General features: G+C 30.9%; 1 protein-coding gene across 1 annotated transcript in view; it reads left to right on the top strand.

Moving 5' to 3' along the window:
* Ccdc7 (coiled-coil domain containing 7) overlaps positions 1-21,308 on the top strand; it is a 109,707-nt gene that overhangs the window by 63,613 nt on the left and 24,786 nt on the right. Inside the window, exons 10-16 of the mRNA XM_071619665.1 lie at positions 8,674-8,704; positions 9,070-9,159; positions 9,701-9,717; positions 11,438-11,506; positions 13,022-13,076; positions 16,724-16,789; positions 20,275-20,481. Coding sequence (XP_071475766.1) covers positions 8,674-8,704; positions 9,070-9,159; positions 9,701-9,717; positions 11,438-11,506; positions 13,022-13,076; positions 16,724-16,789; positions 20,275-20,481 — 535 coding nt within the window. The remainder of the gene's footprint in view (positions 1-8,673; positions 8,705-9,069; positions 9,160-9,700; positions 9,718-11,437; positions 11,507-13,021; positions 13,077-16,723; positions 16,790-20,274; positions 20,482-21,308) is intronic.

Genomic DNA, 21,308 nt, shown 5'->3' with positions numbered 1-21,308 from the left:
CACAAGCTGTTTGCCTTAAAACCATATATAGTTTATGGTAATTGTTTTTACTGTTGAAAGTTGCTAATCTCACCATTTTTTGGTTTGGGTAGTAATTAATGTTATACATATCATATAAGGTCCTTGGTATTTATTTTAATGCTATATATTGTTTGCATCGATTGTAGCTATTTTTTGTTTTGCCCTATTCTGTGAAGTTAACATGGTAGAGACTCTGCTATTGAACTAAACTCAACCTAAACAGCACACCTTGCTCCACACACAAATAAATGACACTCAAATTCAGGTGTACTTTAATGACTAGAAGAGACAGAAACACAAACTTACAACCAGGTCCCAAGTAGAAATGGATAAGTGTGGACCCTCAGGTCCCATCTTCAAATATCCACTGCTATAGCAAAAGCAGTGAATTAGCACAAAGACTGTGGATACCACACTTATGAGGAGTTTTCAATGTAAATTACTCTAGGACACTTTGGTAAGTGAACACAGTAATATTGCTGTAGTTTCCCAGAACTTCACTTTGGTAATGAGTCCTAAAATGGCCCATACATAAGAGTAGAAGAGAAATATCTTCCAAAGATGCATAAAACACAACACAGGAGTACAAGAAATATGAAAAACAAGGTAAAATGACACCTCCTAAAGTTTGTTACTTATCAGCAACTGATTAAGTGGATGAAATATCAGATAAAGAATTCAAAAGAAACATTAAAATGATCAGTGAATTTCAAGGGACCACAGAAAAACTACCGAATGAATTAAGAAGTCAGTATATCATATGAATGAGAAGTTCAATAAACAGATAGAAATATTGAAAAAGAACCATTGTAAATTAAAGACAAAATAAATCAAACAAAATGTTCAGTTGAAAGTCTTTCTAATAGAGTAGACTAGACTAAAGGCAGAATCTCAGAACTGGAAGACAAAGTGTCTGGCCCTGAACATTCAGATGACATTAAAGAAAAGAAAATAAGCAAACATGATGAAGCTATACAAGATCTCTGGGACAACATTAAGAAACAAATTTAAGAATCAGGGAGTTGAAGATAGTTGTAAGATGCAGGCTAAGGGAATTGATAAACTCTTCATGGAAATAATAATAAAAAATCTTTCCAACTTTCAGAATGTGATGGACATCCAGATACAGGAGACATTCACAACAGCCAAGATCAACAAAAAACCTCTCCATGACACATTATAATTAAAATGACTAATATACAGAACTAGAACTAGAATAGAATTTTTAAAACCTCCAGGGATAACATCATGTCACATTTATAGTCAAGCCAATCAAAATTACTTTTGATTTCTCAGCACAAACTGTAAAAGCCAGAAGGACTTGGAATGATGTGATGAAAAAAAAATACCTGTCAACCAAGACTGCTATATCCAGCAATGCTATTCTTCAAAATCAAAGAGAAAATAAAAACATTCCAAGATAAGCAGAAATTAAAAGAATTCGTGACAACTAAACTGGCGCTACAGAGCTTAATTAATGAAATACTCCACATAGAAGAAAACAGAAGAGCTCATAAGTAAACAAACCTCATTTGAAGAGTAGCTAAGCAAATTAGAAACAAAACCAAATTAAACATTATAAATAAAATGGCAAGAATTAATATGCACCTCTATAATAACATTGAATGTAAATGGTCACAACTCTCAAATGAAAAGACATAGATTGGCAGAATAAATTAAAAAGATTCAACTTATGTTTTTTGCAAGAAATACACCTTACAGGCAAGGTAGCCACGGGTGTAAGTAAAAGACTGGAAATTAATATACAATCTAAATGGAACCCCCAAAAAAGCAAGAGTAATTGCTCTCACATCTGACAAAAGAAGACTTCAAACCAAAATTAATAAGAAGAGACAAGGAAGGTCACTTGATACTGGCAAAAGGAACAATCTAACAAGAATAAATAATAATATAATAATAATAAATATTTATGCTCCAAACATGGGTGCAACTACTTATGTAAAAGAGACACTACTCAAATTGAAGTGTCAGGTAGACCCCAGTACAATAATACTGGGTGATTTCAATACACCTGTCTAACCATGAGCTAAGCATCCAGACATAAACTAAGTAAAGGCTCTTTGGACCTGAAAAATATGACAAATAAAAAGGACCTAACAGACATCTATAGAATATTTTATTAAACAACACCTGAATACTCTTTTTCTCACAATGGCTCATAATCTTCTTCAAAAAAGACCATATTTTAAACTACAAATCAACTCATAGCAAGTGCAAAACAATTGATAAAATTTCTTGAATCTTATCAGATCATAATGGAATGAAATCAGAAATCAACAGAACAAAACCCTACAGAAACTATATAAACACTGTGAAATTGAATAATACACTTTTTAAAAAAATTATTTATTCATGTATTTGTTATACATGACAGCAGAATACATTTCAATTTATAGTACACATATGGAACACATTTTTTTTACTATGGTTGTACACAAAATAGAGTCACACCATTTGTCTTCATACATGTACCTAGGATAATGATATCTATCTCATTCCACCATCTTTTCTACCCCTATGTCCCTCCTTCCCCCCACCCCCGCCCTATCAAAGGTCCTCTATTCCTCCCATGCTCCCCTCATCCCCATTATGGATCAGCATCCATTTATCAGAGAAAACACTCAGCCTTTGTTTTTTTTTTTTTAGGATTGGCTTACTTCACTTATTCCCCAACTTCATCCATTTACCTGCAGATGCCATGATTTTATTCTGTTTTAATGCTGAGTAATAGTCCATTGTGTGTATATATCACAGATCAAGATAAAGATCCATTCATCTATTGAAGCGCATTTAGTTTGGTTCCAGAATTTAGCTATTGTGAATTGTGTTGCTATAAACATTGATGTGGCTGCGTCACTGTAGTAAGCTGTTTTTAAGTCCTGTGGGTATAAGCTCACTGAGGAGAGGGATAGGTGGATCAAATGGTGGTTCCATTCCAAGTTTTCTAAGGAAACTTAATATTGCTTTCCAGATTGGTTGCACCAATTTTCAGTCCCACCAGCAATGTAAGAATGTTCCTTTCCCCCCACTTCATCGCCAGTAGTTATTGTTGTTTGTATTCTTAATAACTGCCATTCTGACTGGATTGAAAAAAATCTTAAGAGTAGTTTTGATTTGGCATTTCTCTAATTGCTAGAGATGTTGAACATTTTTTCATATATTTGTTGATCGATTGCATATCTTATTCTGAGAAGCGACTGAACTTCCAAAGCACTATACAGATTTAATGCAATTCAAATCAAAATCTCAATGACATTCCTCATAGAAATAGAAAAAGAAATCATGAAATTCATCTGGAAAAATAAGAGACCCAGAATAGCCAAAGTGATCCTTACAAGAAGAGATCCTTAGTAAGTGGCATCACTCTACCAGGCCTTAAACTATACTACAGAGCAATAGTAACAAAAACAGGATGGTATTGGCACCAAAATAGACTTGTAGACCAATGGTACAGAATAGAAGACACAGAGACAAACCCAATAATTACTGTTAACTTATATTAGACCAAGGATCCAAAAACATACATTGGAGAAAAGATAGCCTCTTAACAAATGGTGCCAGGAAAACTGGAAATCCGTATGTTACAAACTGAAATCCAACCACTATCTCTTACCATGCACAAAACTCAACTCAAAGCAGATCAAGGACCTAGGAATTAGATCAGAGACCCTGAGCCTAACAGAAGAAAAAGTAGGTCCAAATTTTTACCATGTCAGCTTAGTATCTGACTTCCTTAACAAGACTTCTAAAGCACAAGAAGTAAAATCAAGAATCAATAAATTGGATGGATTCAAATTGAAAAGCTTCTTCTCAGCAAAATAAACAATCAATGAGGTGAAGAGAGAGCCTACAGAATGGGAGAAAATTTTTACCACATGCACATTATATAGAGCACTAATCTCTAGTATATAAAGAATCAAAAAACTTAACACAAAAAACAATCAGTAAATGGGCTAAGGAACTGAATAGTACACTTTTGAGTGATGGATGGGTGATTGAAGAAGTTAAAGGAGAAATTTTAAAATCCTTAGACTCAAATGAGAATAGTGATACAATATATTATAACCTCTGGAACACTTATGAAGGCAGTTCTAAGAAGAAAGTTTACAGTTATGAGCACTTACATAAGAAAATTACAATGATCTCAAATAAACAACCCAATGATGCATCTCAAGGCCCTTGAAAAATAAGAGCAAATCAATTCCAAAACCAGTAGAAGGAAGAAATAATTAAGATCAGAGCCAAAATCAATGAAATTAAGAATAAAAAGCAATACAAAGAACTGATGAAATAAAGAGGTAGTTCTTTGAAAAGATAAAAAAGATTGATAGGCCCTTAGCCAACTAATCAAGAGAAAAAGGGAGAAAAACCAAATGGATAAAATTGGAGATGAAAAGGAGAAATTACCACCAATATCACAGAAATTCAACAAATCATTAGGGACTATTTTGAAAGTGTACACTGAAATGAACTGGAAATCCTAGAAGAAATGGATACATTTCCAGACAAATAAGCTCTGGAAAAACTGAATCAAGAGGACACAGAAAACCTAAACAGACCAAAAACTAGTAGATAGAAGCAGTAATAAAAGGCCTTCCAACAAAGCAAAGCCAAGGGCCAGATGGATTCTCTGCTGAATTCTACCAAATTCTTAAAGAAGAACTACTGTCAATACTCCTTAAATTATTCCATGAATAGACAAGGATGGAATTACACTTCCAAATTTATTCTATGAAGCCAATATCACACTCATGCTACAACCAGATAAGGACACATGAAAGAAAGAAAACTACAGACAAAAATCCCTAATGAACTTCAATGCAAAAAATATTTAATAAAATATTATATAATCATGTTCAACAACATATTATGTAGACCATACACCACAACCAAGTTGGTTTTATTTCAGAGATGCAAGGATGGTTTAATATACACAAATTAGTAAATGTAATTCATCACATAAATAGAATTAAGGACAAAAAATACTTAGTAATTTCAATACATAGATTCATAGAAGGCCTTAGACAAAATTCAGCATCCATTTATGATAAAATCACTGAAGAAACTAGGGATAGAAGGAACCTACCTCAACAACATAAAAGCTATGTGAAAAACCCAAAGCCAACTCAAAGTAAATGGCAAAAAAAAAAATGAAAGAATTTCCTTTATAATATGGAACAAAACAAGGATGCCACTCTCACTACTCCTATGTAATATAGTACTAGAAATTCTTGTCAAAGCAATTAGGTAATAGAAAGAAATAAAGGGGATAAAAATAGAAAAAGATGACGTCAAGTTATTACTGTTTGCAGATGACATGATCCAACACCTAGAGATCCAAATAATTCCATCAAAAGACAAGAGCTAATAAAAAAATTTGTCAAAGTATCAGGTTACACAATCAATATGCAAAAATCAATAGCTTTCTGTATAACAACAATTAATCTGCTGAGAAAAAAATCAGGAAAACAATCCCATTCACAATAGCCTAAAAAAGAGAAATACCTAGAAATGAATCTAAACAAGGATGTGAAAGACCTCTACAGTGAAAACTATAAGACATTTAAGAAGAAATTGAGGAAGGCCTCAGAAGATGAAAAGATCTCCCATGTTCACAGATAGGCAGAATTAATAGTTAAAATGATCAATATACAGATTCAATGCAATGCCCACAAAAATACCAATAACATTCTTCACAGAACTAGGGAAAACAGTCCTAAAACTCATTTGGAAAAATAAAAGACTCAGAATAGTGAATGCAATTCTAAACAAAAACAAAAACACAAAAACAATGCTGGAGACAATACCTGACTTCAAATTATACTGCAGAGCTACAGAATATAGTGAGAATGGTACTGGCATAAAAACAGGCACATAGACTAGTGGTAAGGAATGGAAGACACAGAGACAAACCCACACATCTACAGTCACCTGATCCTTGACAAAGGTACCAAAAACATAAATTAGAGAAAAAAAATGTTTTTAATAAATGGTGCTATGAAAACTGATTATTCATATGTAGAAAAATGAAACTAGACCCTTATCTCTCACCCTCCACAAAAATGAACTCAAAATGGATCAAAGACCTGGGAATTAGATGCAACTTTAGAGGAAAATGTAGGATCTACATTCCAACATATAGACATAGGCAATGACTTTCTCAATAGGACATATAAAGCTCAGGAAATAATGTCAAGAATTAATAAATGGGATGCACAGCAAGGAAACAATTAGGAATGTGAAGAGAATTCTACACAATGGAGAAAATCTTTGCTAGCTACTCCTATAACAGAGGATTCATATCTGGAATATATAAAGAATGCAAAAAACTTTACACCAAAACATTAAACGACCCAATTAATATAAATGGGCAAAAGAGTTGGAAGACTCACACTTAACTGATTTTAAAAGTTAACAGAAAGCTACGGTATTCAAGGCAATGTGATACTGGCATAAAGATAAACATATAGATTAAATTGAATGTCTAGAAATAAACTCTTACATTTATGCTCAATTGATTTTTAAGACAAGACCAATGTCTTGTCTTAAAAGAATAATTTGTCCAAAAGTACTGGAACAAATGGTTATCTACATGCAACAGGATGCAGTTGGATTCTTTCTTCATTCTTCCTCTTAAATTAACTCCAAATTTTCAAAGACATAAATTTAAGAGCTAAAATTATAGCCTCTTAGAAGAAAGGGGTAAAGCTTTGTGACCTTGGGTTAGGCAATAATTCCTTAGATTTGATATGAAAAATGCCACCAACTGAAGGAAAAAAATAGAATAATTTAATGTCATTAAAATTTAAAACATTAGTACTGTAAATGATAACCATGAAGAAAAAAAATCTGGGCACAGTGGTGCATACCTATAAACCTAGTGACTTTGGAGGTTGAGGTAGGATGATGGCAAGTTTGAGGCCAGCCTCAGCAAATTAGTCTCAAAATTAAAAGTTACAGAAAAAAAGGACTGGGATGTAGCTCAGTGATAAAGCACTCCTGGGTTTATCAATATATAAAATATATATTATATTAAATATATAAAAAGAATGAAAACAACAACTCATAGAAAGTGAGTTTATTTATTCAAACAGTATGCATTGGATTCATGTATAAAACACTTACACCTCAATAATAAAAATGTAAATAGGTAAGGAACTGAATAGATATTTCTTCAAAGGAGAAATATAAATAGTTGATAAACTTGTAAAATATTTTTAACTTCATTAGTCATTAGGAAATTGAAAAGCAAAGTGATAATGAGATATTACTTCATATCCATGAGGATGGCTTAAAAGACAGACAATAGCAACTGTTAGCAAGTCTGTAGGACCCACAGACATTTCTGGTAGGAATTTAAATGGAGCATTCACTTTAGAAAATGTTTTTCTTATTGTCACTTCCTCATAATGCTGAATACAGAGGTAACATATGACCCAGGAATTCTATTTCTAGGTTTGTATTTGAGGAAAATGAAAACATAGTCATACAAAACTTGTATATGAATGCTCATAATGTCATAGTTCATAAGAGTTAAAAAGGAGAAATAATTGAAATGTTCATAAGCTGAGGATTTGAGAGATAAAATGTGAGATATCCACACACTAGATTATTATTGGGCAGTAAATAGGAACAAAGTCCTAATACATGTTACAACAGAGATTGACCTTGAAAACATGCAAAGTGTAAGAAGCCAGTCTCAAAAGACCACATGTTGTATAATGATTCTATTGATATGAACTATCCAGAATAGGAACTTTTTATATAAACAAAGCAAACCACTGGTTTATATATATAGGCTGTGCTAGGAGGAATGGAGAATGAGTACTAATGGGTATGAAGTTTAATTTTTGATAACTAAAATGTTCTAAATTAGTGGCGATGGTTGCTCCACTTGGTGAATATATTAAAAGGCATTTAGTTATATATTTTTTAAAAGTGAATTGTATGGAATATTAACTATATTTTACTAAAGCTGTTATAAATTCCAACTTAATAAACAATATGTTTGTCAAAAATCTATGATTTAATCATAGTATTTAACAGATGTTAGCAAATCTGTCCTGTAGCTTATTTTCATAAGTTAAATATTATTGGAACACAGCAACACTCATTCTTTATCATCTACTTTGATTTTGCATATTGAATAGTTGTGGTACATACTATTAGGCCTGCAGAATCTAAAACATTTACTGTTTGACTCTTTACACAAAATGTTTGGCAACCTCTGCTATGGAATAGCATTTTAAAAGAATGAGAAAAATCTTTGCTTATTAATAAATTAGATATCAAACATTATGTTAAGTGAAAAAATAAGTTTAGAGTAATATGTAGAGTGGTCATTTGTATTTAAAAAAAGACATGGAACTCTAACCCAGCAACAAAAATTATACAACTGAATAGGTACATTCACTGTTATGTAGATGTATTCTGAAACTATAATAGCTGTGCATTAATATCTCTGGGTAGAGCAATGGATTTTTGGAGTAGTAATCAGAAATGTATTCTAACCTTGATTGTATTATTTTAAACTCTTTACAAAAAAATAAATAGGTGTGTTACATAAATAAAAACATAAATGTAAAGGTCTAGCACATTACTGATAGATATAATACAATATTATGTTTTCAGAGCTGAAGATGATCAAGGCTTATTAGAAGCTGTGAGTATGTCACTTTCTATTTGAAATTGCACCTTGTCAATGAGTTTTTAATAGCCTCTAGAAATTGCCAGTATTACATTATCCTAAATAGAGACACAATGTTTGCTCACTTTATTCAAAAGTTTTCTATGAAAATGTAAGCTGGAAAGCTTTGGGATATTCTTTTAATTTTACTATACTTTATTATTACTCAAAAGCACTTCATTTCTGAAATATTAATATGTAATATTATATAGTCTTCTGAATATTTTTATTCATTACCAATCCTAGTTTTTATTAACCTTAATACAGATTAATAGCAATAATTCATTATTTTTAATGAGTTAATGAAAACTTTGGTCTTCATTATTATTATTTTTCTTTAGAAGTACAAACAGATGCAAAATGATTTTGAATTATTATCAGAGGAGAAATCAGTGCTGGAAAATGAACTACAAAAGTTGAAGGATATAGAGGTTGGTAAAACTTTAGTGTCTAAAATTGGCATATAGTACCTAACGAAGCTGCTTATTTCAGGATAGGAATCAAAGTGATATTTAAATATTTTATAATATATTTTCAAAATAAAAAATTATAATAGTTTAAAAATAAGATAATGTTATCTTCTAAATTATCACATTAGTTATCAAAACCAAGATTATGCTATGAAAACATTCTGAAAGATATTTATCTGCCAAATATTTAACTTCATCAATTTATCAGTAAGTTAGAATTTTCAAGAATCTTTTACTTGCATTATATATTTCCCCTGCAATTAACTAATGGTTTAGTTCACTATACCAAGCACAGTGAATAGAAATGTCAAGGATAAATTAACTTTTATTTCTTTTAGTATTTTCTTGTTTTTATACAGCTTATAAATTTAAATTATCAACAACAAAGTCAAATTGATTAGAAGTGAATTTTTATTTACCACTTAAAAACACCAGTTGTGTGGTTGGATGAACATATTCTTGAATCCACTAATGTTGGATATTGATATTTCTTCCTTCCTAGAAGAAGAAGCCAACATAGTACTAGGAGATTAGCAATTTAATCAGAGAAGTAGTGATTCTATACAGGTATCAAACATAAGATCAGGACTGTTGTATATATTCAATTTAGAAATAATTCTGTTTAGATATAGACCAAGTAGAAATAGAAAATCAGCACAAAAAAGGCTGAAAATCTATCATGTAATCTGCCCATGTGGGCATTTTAATTTTATACTCTTACAGCCAATTTTCTTCCAACGTAGCCTTCCTTTTTATAACTTAATAGTTTCTCTCAATATTTTTTTTAGACAGCCAAGCTGAATAACAAAAAACATATTTGGTTTCTGTGATTGCTTGTGAAATATTAATCAGCGTTACTGTGAACTGGTTGTTTTATTTTATATTTGTCTCAATTTTCTATTTTTTATAGGGTTTCATTAGGTTCTTCTGTCTTATGTATATTGCCCAACTACAAAGCCACTTTCACATTTTTGATTTTATGTTATAGCACCATCCCACTTCCAGGTCTCCAAATCTGTATTTTGCCCATCCCATGCAGGAGCTGGCTGAGAAATAAAAGCTAGGTAAAATAGAACAACAAAAAAAATCACAGGACATAGAAAGTAGTTTCAGATGGATCCAGTTTCTAGACTAATGGCAAAATGCAACCTGTGCCTGCTTTGTTTATATCAAGAAACATCAAAGGCCTTCCATATATCGTTCTTCACCAAAAACAGTTGAAAGTGGGCTGTCTCAACAGGTTATGCCCATCTCTGGAGCTACTATGGGGAATCTTCCTAGCAGAGTGGAGATAAAGGCCACGTGCGTTGGGCAATCTATTGCAGTGAGAGAGCCACAGATAGTTCCCAAGGTCAAACCTAAATCTCCCTGGCTTTATGAGAGAAGATCCTCATGTATTTCACGGATGGCTTCCCGAACTGTATTACTTTTCTATTGGTTTAATTGGTTACTTTAAGGTTTATAGTGTTTGTCACAGTCTACCTTCAAGTGATATTAAATCACTTGACATATAAGAACTTTAATATGTTAGCCCTTCTCAGTCTTTATGCTATTGTTTTCATACATTTTACTACATAACCCCAAAATATTTTGTTATTAGGATTTCTTTAAAAGACTATATATTTTTTTTAAAAAAAATTTTAGTTGGTAGATGGTCACAATACCTTTATTTATTTTTATAAGGTGCTGAGGATTGAAACCAGTGCCTCACATGTGCTAGGCAGGCACTCTACCACTGAGCTACAGCCCCAGTCCCAACTATATTTTTTATATTGTTTATTCTAAATCATTTAACTGTGTAGAAGGGCATAGTACTACTGTTTCTATTTTTCAAAGTGTGTAATTGATGGTGTCTGTATGATGTGCTTCTAACCCATTTTCCCCATACATCCTGCAGGTTTTATTGCATTTGTTTGCATAGTAAAGTAATTTTCAGAATGTCATACACTACATTACAACAAAACTGACTGTAGTTTATCAGGGTGACTAAATTATTTCAATATATGTTAACTTATATACAGTTTATATTCAATAAAATACTATTACAAACAGTTCAACTATAATCACTAATTTTGGTTTGCTTCTGTTTAAATAAGTTTCCTTGAAACATAGTATAGTGACTCTTGGAGTAAAATGGAAATCTTAGTAATGTATATTTTCAAATATTTTCCCACAATTTGTTGTGTACTTAACCATTTATTTCTGGCTTATATAAGATTACACAGAAAAAACATGTAAGTGATCGAACAAAGAAAACTGTAAAAATAGAAAAGAAAAAAGACAAAGAAAAGCCAGAGGATTCAGAAAGGTAAGACAAAGATACATGTTAATATTTTTCTTCTTTGTTAATTGACATTTTTATTTTTATTACATACCAATAATTTAAAGTCATATAAACACGACAGGTTTTTAAAACATAAAATTAGGAAATAGTTTTATAAAAAGACCAGGATATGATTATGGGAAAATCATCTAATTAATGCTTTGTACTTTGTTAAATCCCCAAATCAAATCCCCAGAATTTATTATTTTCTACTGAAGTTTTTAATTGTATTTATTTTTATAAAATTTAACTTTTATGTATAATGGCATAATTTTGCATGAACATACTTTATATACAGAGTTACAAAAAATGGTGTTGTGAATGTATAATTATGATTGTAATGCATTCCACTATTTAAAAAATGTAACATGATTAAAATATCCAGAAACATTAAAAAAGTAAACTTTTATGTATATGGATTATTATAAAATGGCTTTATTAAATGAATATTTTCATTGGTATTATAAAATAATCATTCCACTCTTAATTTATTCACATCTTAAAATAGAAATATAATTTTTGAAAAGAAACTATGAATTTATTTTTAGAGAGTACAATGAATGCTAAAAAGAAATTTGTTTAAGTCATCTTTTTTGCTGCTGTGACTAAGACAGGACAAAAACAATTTTAAGGAGTAAAAGTTTATTTTGAGACCCAGGGTTTCAGAGGTCTCAATTCATAGATAGCCGATTCCATTCTTTGGGGCATGATGTGAGTGGCAGAAAAGTGGCTGAGTAAAGCAGCTGGAAACATAGAACCAGGAAGCAGAGAGAACTCTGTTGACCAAGGACAAAATATATACTCCAAAGGCATGCCCCCTGGTACCAACCTCCAGCTAACCCCTATGTGCCTACAGTTACCACCAATCCCTTTCATGTAATAAATGCACTGATTAGGCCAAGCCTTTTATAATCTAATATAAATCTCTCATAACCCAGTAATTTTGTCTAAACTTTCTTGCATTGTCCCATGCATGAGCTTTTGGGAAACACCTCACATATAAACCATAACAAAATTCACTGGACAAAAGGTTTTTGTCTTTGACTTAGAGAAGAAAAATGATCAGAGAAGAAAAAATGACCAATATATTTTGAAAATATCGGCACTTCACTTTTTTTTCTCTCTTATCTCCCTTCTTCATATTCTTAATTATACCAGTAAGAAGTAGGCCTGACATGTGTTACTAAATTGTTATCATTTAACCTGTTTGATTCAGTAGCTTTTAAAAAATAAGAATTCTGGGCTGGGGATGTGGCTCAAGCGGTAGCATGCTCGCCTGGCATGCGTGCGGTCTGGGTTTGATCCTCAGCACCACATACAAACAAAGATGTTGTGTCCACCGAAAACTAAAAAATAAATATTAAAATTCTCTCTCTTTAAAAAAAATAAGAATTCTTAAAATTGTTATTCATTTGGAATTCTTTAAAATTCTCTTTAAGAAAGCAAAGCAGTGATGAATTTTAGAATATTATTTACATTTTAAAACATTTTTAATTACAGGATGTTGCCTCAAGGAAGCCAGCTTAAAGTAAAAGAAAGTTTGTTTCAAGTCCAGGTAACACACACTCTCAATAAGTTTATGTCCTTGCATTTGTAGAACTCAGGTACACAATTCATAGAGGCAGTCTGCAGTTTGCAGCTAGATGAACTTTTCCAAAGGCATATCATATTATAGCATCATGCTTTTTTTTTATGCCAGCTAGGAATCTCTTTGTTTGCTAACTTAGAATCTTATATAATGTAACTGATCATGGAGGTGGTATCCCGTCACCCTAGATATATAATTTAACATAAGAGAGTAGCATTCCATCACTGCCCTATGCTATTAACTAGAAGCAAGTCACAGGTTCTATCTACTTTCAAAGGAAGTGGATTATACAGAACATTACCATATTGCTGAAGATCAGGATGCTATCCTTGAATTCTGCCTATGGTTTATTTTAGCTAGCACAGTATTTTCTGTATTTAGAAAGAAAAATCTATTAGCTGGACATGGTAGCCTGCACTTGTGGTCCCAGCTACTTAAGATGCTGAGGCAGGAAGTCATTTGAGTTCTTGAATTGGAGACCAGACTGGGCAATAACAGGGAGATCCTGCCTCAAAAAAATTTTTAAATAATCTAATTATATTATTTATATTAGAAGTCTTAAGGCTGATCGTGCATAGTGGTGCATGCCTGTATTTCCAGCAGCTTGGTAGAGTGATGTGAGTGGCAGAAAAGTGGCTGAGTCAGCAATGACAAGGTGCTAAATAAAATACAAAATAGGGCTAGGGATGTGGCTCAGTGATTGAGGGCCCCTGAGTTCAATTCCTGGTACCCCTCCCTACCACTTTGGCTTAGAGCTGAATCTGCCTAGAAGAAGAGTTCTTTTTCTCATTCATCAAAGACACTCTATCGACTAGCAGTCAATAACCATAGTTGCACCTAACAAAAATTATGCTTAGATAAAATGATATTCAAATATTAGGTTATTCTATTAGCTTTTGATTTTCAGATTATTTGTTAGAGAAATAGAGTGCATTTATTGTAGACAAGCATCTCATTGGATGATTTGCAGTTTTATCATGTGGAGATAAGAAAAGATAATTGCATTTTAATAAAAACTTTTAGAAAATGGAAATATTTATACATATTTTAATATTCCATGGGTTAAATCATGTACACCATATTTTCACACCCTGGATGTAGTTACTTTTATTCCATATTTGTAGAAGAGACATGGAATAAATAGACTAGGTGTACAGAATTATCAAGTATACTCTGGTTGGACTAAATAGTCTAAGGACTCTTTCTTTTTGTAGGTGGCACTAAAATGACTACAAGCACAAATTCAAATGTGATTTTCCCATTGTTTTCAAGGGTCATCACCTTTCTAAAGTGACAGAACTTTTATATATATATCCTATGCATAGTGCTAAGAGCTTTGTTTTTCTGCAAAAACTCTTTACTATTTACTCCCAAATGTGAAGTCTATAATGCAAATGTAAACAGTAACTTTAATTACATTCTATATTTCCTTAATAAAATTGAATAAATTTCCTGTATCTTACATAATATATTATATAGGAGGTACAGAACTGAAAATGCTGATTTTTCCCCTGAATTTAAGGTTGCTAAAGGATTTTGAAGCTGAAATATAGAACATAAGCATGGGAAACATAATGTTTCCAACTAGGTCCAGCAAAATAAATGGCATAGTAGCTAAGAATTTGGAGATTGAAAACAGGAAGGATTTTTATATATGAGTAACACTGTGGAAAGATAGAAATAAAGTAGCAAGACTACTTAAGGGAAATTCAGTACTTGAGTCTGATAGGAGTTTTGAATTAAACAAAACAGTAGTAGGAAGCCTAATAGGTGCCATTTACTGATGACATCAGTAGTTTGAATTTGATTGAGTAGGAAATGGGGTCGTATTGAAGAATATCAGAAATGAGCCACTTGGCATTTTTTATTGAGATTATTCTGCCAGCTATATCAATGATAAATTTTGGAGTATAGATTGGATTTTTCAATCAGCTAGAACAAGAGTGTTTTTGAAGTAGTTTAACTCACATGAAAGTTCTTATGGCTCTTATGCATGCTAAACATCTCCAGCCCAAATCATATAAATTTATTAAGATAGAATTATAAATGACATTACTTATAATCTAAATTTATACTATTGCCAATGGGAAGATTTAATTTTATTTAAAACTAATATAGTGCATTTCTAATCAGAATTCAAAAATAAATTTTTTAAAAGGGAAAAATACTTTGAAGATTATATACAGTTTACCTATAAAGTAATGTGAGAGCCTTCTTCTTTCAATTTATTTTGAGATAATTGATGAATCTATGTGGCTTTGTAAATTTTGATATAAATTCATCCATCTTAACAAATTTGCTCATTAGAATTTTACTCTGTATTAGTGTTCTCTTTATTATTTGTTTTGTATCTATAGTTATATTGTTTTGCCACTTCTTTTCAATTTACAGAAATATTTGTTTTTTGTTTGCTTCCCTTCTTTCCCTTTTATTTAGGGAAATAAATAAACAAATCTCAGGGGATTATCTACTATAGTTGTTTTTAGTTAACCAGTTTTGGGTTTCATTTAGTTGTTTTACTCTTGTCTTTCTTGTTATTGATTATTTTCTATTTAATTATTTCTAGCTTTATCTTTATAAATTGATTTTACTTTTTTATTTTGTTTAATGTTCATTCCTTTGCTAATTTGCATTATTTTTATGTTATATAATTAATTCGTTTATTTTAAGCTTTGCTTAATAGTAGTAACACACTATCCAAGCAAAACACTATACAAATTTCACTGAATAAAACTTTATTTGTATTTCATAGATATTTGAGGGTTTTTTGTTTCAAAGTATGTTTAGTTCACATTTTCATCATTGATTTCTCTTTTACGGAATTATTCCTCTCTACTTATTTCAAGTTTTAAAAGATTTTCTTCATGATCAAGTACATATTTGTTTTTTATCTATTGTTCTATAACAGACAACACTAAAAGTTGGAGATTTAATACATCAATGGTTAATTATTTCTCATTGATTTTTGGATTGACTGGGCTCAGCTGAATTGTTCTTCACCTATTATATGCCTTGCATGACTTCAAGAGGGCTTTCTTTCAAGCTAAAATCATAAAAATCTGAATCCGACCTAGGACTATTCTTCCAAGTATCACTTTCCACTCAACTCTCCTACTACTTGATTGCTCATCAGAGTTTATTTGCATTTTTGTCCAGAGTTTATGGTTGTTATCTGTAGCATGGCTTGTTTAGTGGAAACTTGTTCTAATGTACCAGAAGCATAACTGGGGACTTTAGATATGTTCCTCTATTTTTCACCTGAAGGACAATTTCTGAGATCTTTCATTTAAAATAGAACTCACTCATTCAAACAAAACCAGAACTCTTTATGTTGTGGTGCGTAAAGACTCATTTGGAATGTTTCTATTTAAATATTCAGGTCTAGAGAAAAGGAGAAATAAAGTGTTTAATGTACATTGAATTTACCAGATTCTGATCAATTTATGCCTGTGGTAAATCTTTAGCTAATATCTATCCAAAGCTGTGCCTGAGAAATATGCATTTAAATGTGTGTGTTCAAATCATCATTTTGACTCTTTAGAAAAGTAGTAATTATAAAATAAATTAATTTAAAAATACCCATGTAAAGAGCTTTTTCTCTTATTACTTCCTAGAAACGAGCAGATGCTCTGGAAACTGAGAACAAAGTTCTTCAGGAACAACTAAAACAGGCTTTACAGGTAGAGGATATCATGTTACTTGAAAATTATTATAAATGAAGAACATATTCATAAGGAACTTTTCAATTGAATAATTACAGCCTTATAAATGAATAGATTTATATATTGTACTATTCTATGAATTTTAAAATACTACTTTATGCAATGTGAATATATTAATAAAATATAATATTCATTCTTATCAAAATCAGTAAACTAGAAAAAAGTATACTTTCTGGATTTTTGTTTTTTGTTTTTGAAAGGGTTGAGGGTACCAGAGATCTGTGAGCCAGATCTCCAGCTTTATTTTCTATTTTATTTAGAGACAAGGTCTCACCATGTTGTTTAGCACATTTCTTTTTCTGAGGCCGGCTTTGAACTTGCAATCCTCCTGCCTCAGCTTCTCTAGCTGCTGGGATTACAGGCATGCAACACCATACCCAACAAAAGTAAACATTCTTAATAAAACAAAGCAATCTCTTTCAAATTCAAAGAAAATATACTTGAAATTAAGATATTGCAGGCATTTAAATTAAACTCGGTAAAGTGAAGATATTTACTCTCATGCTATTTTTCAAATTCTAGCTAAAAACTAAGACAAGAAATGAAAGAAACCACAAATGTTTTAATAAATGGATAGACAAAAATATAATGATTTGTGTGCTGTATAAATTTATAAAAATATACAATTTAAATAACAGCGATAAATTAAAAAAATTGTCTGGGACAAAATAAGATAGATTTAGAACAGAAAATAATAAAGCAAAAGATTTTATTTTCATCCAAAATTATTTAAAAGTAATTATTCCTTTATAATTAAGAAATTATAAAAATTAGTCTAGCATATTAGGATAGCACATTTAAAAAAAACAAAGCAGAGAGCTTTACATGAAGAAAAATGACAGAACTTTACCAGTGATACAGATGAACAGTGAAGAAATAAAAATTTATAATTTTGGTTTTGGAAATTTGATATTGTCAGTATTTTGATTTCCATATATCCAAAATTGATATACCAACTTAAAACAATTACTTCTACATATAAATGGAATTATTTTTGAACTTAAATTTAATGTAAGATATAAGGAGATAAGAAACTGGTAATTATACAAAAGAAGAGCAAATAAGGAGGACTCACTCATCAACATATAAATAAATCTGTAATAATTAAATCACTGAGGTTCTGGTTCTGGTATTGAATGGAAAGTCCAGACACAGATTCAAAGAAATATAATAATTTAGTATTTTATATACTTTTAGTTATTAGAAGTTTTCATAGAAGGATACAGTAGCCAAACAAAGTAAACATTAAAGGAAAATAGCTAGATTTCTCTTTCATGAAAAACATCAAAATAAATTGCAGATTGTTTTAAGATCCAAAAGTAATAAATGAACTATGAAGATATTAGAATAAACACTGGATAACAGCTAAATGGTATTGACTAAAGTAAGCACCATACCCCAAAATAATGTTAATAAATTTAATTTGATATAAATTTAAAACTTTTTAAGATAAAAAAACAAGATATAAAGATAAAAGGAAAATATTTTTATTTTCTATGGAGATGTTTCACAAACATATAAGAAATATGGACAGCCTTTGCCTAAAATATATAAATAACACAAATTGGAAAGACATAATTCAGAAATGCTAATAAAGGCATACAAATATATTCAACCTCACTAATTATTGATTCAATGCAACTTAAAGTAACAGTGGAATAGGTTTTTTTAAACCTAACATTTCAGAAAAATTTAAGGAACAGAAATACCTATATTTCTTAATGGATGCTGAAATGAATAATCTTTCACATATTTCTATTTTCATTATGAATTTGTATTTTTCTGAAAGAAAAATACATAGCAAAAGTCTTGGAAAGCTATAGTCATTTTGTTATGCAAGTTCTAAAAATTTACAAAAAGAAAAAAGTGTTCAGAAATTTTATGCTAATGTGTAAAGTAATATTTTTTTTTAACTGAAAAGGTTTTGAAATGATTTACAAGCCCACTGATAAGGAATTTACTAAATATATTATGGTATATTACTAAATACATTATGTTATCTACTCTGGTAAATGTATGTTTATTGTCATGGAAACATACCTATGATATTAGCATATTATGTGACTATGTATAGTATGATTCAATATAAATAAAAATTATACACATATATACTAGTATATTTAGAAATAACTCAAAAGAGTATGCATCAGAAAGTGATTTTTCTCTTCATGGTGAGACATTTTTTGAATTTTATTTTTTATTTATATTCTTTCTAATAAAAACTATAAAAAGAGACATTTTAAAGAGAAATTTATTTCTAGAAGGAATAAATATCTTATTTTCTAGTTTCTTTCATTCTTTGTTATTATGGATGGTAATTGTCCTGCTTATCTACCACTTTAAATAATAAATACTTGTTATTTTATTTTACCATTATAATAATTAGAGTCTTAAAAGATAGAAACTCGGATAAACACCTATGTTTTAAAAATTGCCCTTAAAAATGGAAGTTTTTTCTGGGCATGGTGGTATACTGTAATCCCAGCAATTCAGGCGGCTGAGGCAGGAGGATCACAAGTTCAAAGCCAGCCTGTATCAAAATAAAAAATGAAAAGGGCTGGGATGTGGTTCAGTGGGTTCAATCTCTGGTACCAAAAAAAGTAAAAATAATAAATAACTAATAATAATAAATGGAAGTTTTTGTTTTTTAACAGTGAAGGAATATTTATTCTTGGCCAAGAATAGAAAAAGTGGAAGATAAATTTGCAAATCAATTTCTCTACCTGTTGGGGATCTAGAAGTTAGAGATAACAGGGGAAATGAAATTTAGGGCTGGGAAGATTTTCTGGTAATTTGGGCACCACTTCTTTTCACTTGTTTTATGGTTCTTTTCAGTTGTGTCATGGCAGTTATCAGGTACTGGGAGTGTGTGATTTAGCGTGCAGATGGATAGTATTGAAGTGATTCTAGCAGACATCTTAGGTATAACAAATTTCAGCCAGCACCAGAACTTCTGTAACTTCTGGCCTACTGGCATCGGTTTTGGAGGTTTCAATCAAAGATGTATTGGCCCATTGATTTGGGGCGTGTGTCGAGGCAGTAGACAATGTTCTACAGCTTTTAATTTTAATTATCAAACTTTAAACTATACATTATACCAAAGGTTTAACTTAGTTTCCTCTGACTACTAAATAAAAATGAGCTGGATGTGGTAGCCTCACCTGTCATCTTAACTACTCTGAGGGCCAAGGCAGGAGAATCTAAGCAAGTCTAGGTGACTTAGCAAGACCTTGTTTCAAAACAAAAAATAAAATGAGCTGTGATGTAGCTGAGTGGTAGAGTATCTCTGAGTTCAGCTGTCAATATTAAAATAATAATATTAGATATTTAAAAATTGAGAAATCATATGGGCATAAATAAATGTGGATTCCTGGAGGTTGTAGTATTGTCAGGAAAATGTCACAGAAAACAATGCTTGACAAATTTAACTTTCTTAAAAACAGGAAGCAGAAAGAAGTAAGCTTCAACTTGACTATTTCCTAAATCAAGGGGTGGAGCTTATTAAAAGTGAGGGGAAGACCAAAACGATGGAAACGGGTTTTGGTAAAACACAAGGTGAACATTCAAAAAATATGCCATTGGACAGAGAGACAAGGGCAGCATTTGTTTCAAATTCAGGTGAACAAAGGACAAATGATATAATCCAAGAGGTAAGGAAATAACCAAAATAGAAATAGTAATATGCGTTTATCTTTCATATCATTACTTACTTCTTTTGCCTTTTTTCTTAAAGGTTTATCAATTCATTATTATCTTGTATAACAAACAATAAATTATGTATATATGGATTTTGAATGATCATTTAAGCATCTGATATTTGAGAAATAGAAGAAAATAGAGTTCGAAAACTAATAATATCCTGCTATAAATTAATAAAATTAAATATAAATTCAAAATTATGGAGAAAAAACTCTTAAAAATGTCTTATTTTTGTTTCTATGAAGACAGTGGATTCAGAAACTCTTTTTATCTTTGTTCAGACTTGACCTCCAGGCCATTGTACAGGGTTTTGTAATGCATATCGTAAATATTTTATTGTATCACACTGATATACACTTTATGCTTTAACTACATTGTACTTAAATTCATTTAAATTGCTGTTTCCTGTCACATCAGGATTTTGAATATTTTGTTCTCTTTTCTTGAAACACTGTTTCTTCACTTCCTCTTTTCTAAAATTCATCTTGTTTAAAAATAAATGAGAATCAAAAAGTAGTAGTATGGGCTGGGGATGTGGCTCAAGTGATAGTGTGCTTGCCTGGTATGCACGGGGCGCTGGGTTCGATCCTCAGCACCACATAAAAATAAAGTAAAGATGTTGTGTCCACCAAAAAACTAAAAAAAAAAAAAAATTAAAAAGTTCTCTCTTTCTTTCTCTCTCTCGCTCTCTCTCTCTCAAAAGAAGTAGTATTATTTCACTTATCTTTTGCTGCATAAAAATTACCTCAGAATTGAGTGGTTCAGACAATAAATGTAT

Source organism: Marmota flaviventris, chromosome 12 (assembly GCF_047511675.1).
Source record: "Marmota flaviventris isolate mMarFla1 chromosome 12, mMarFla1.hap1, whole genome shotgun sequence".
Taxonomy (NCBI): Eukaryota; Metazoa; Chordata; class Mammalia; order Rodentia; family Sciuridae; genus Marmota; species Marmota flaviventris.
This window is presented reverse-complemented; position numbering and strand designations above follow the sequence as displayed.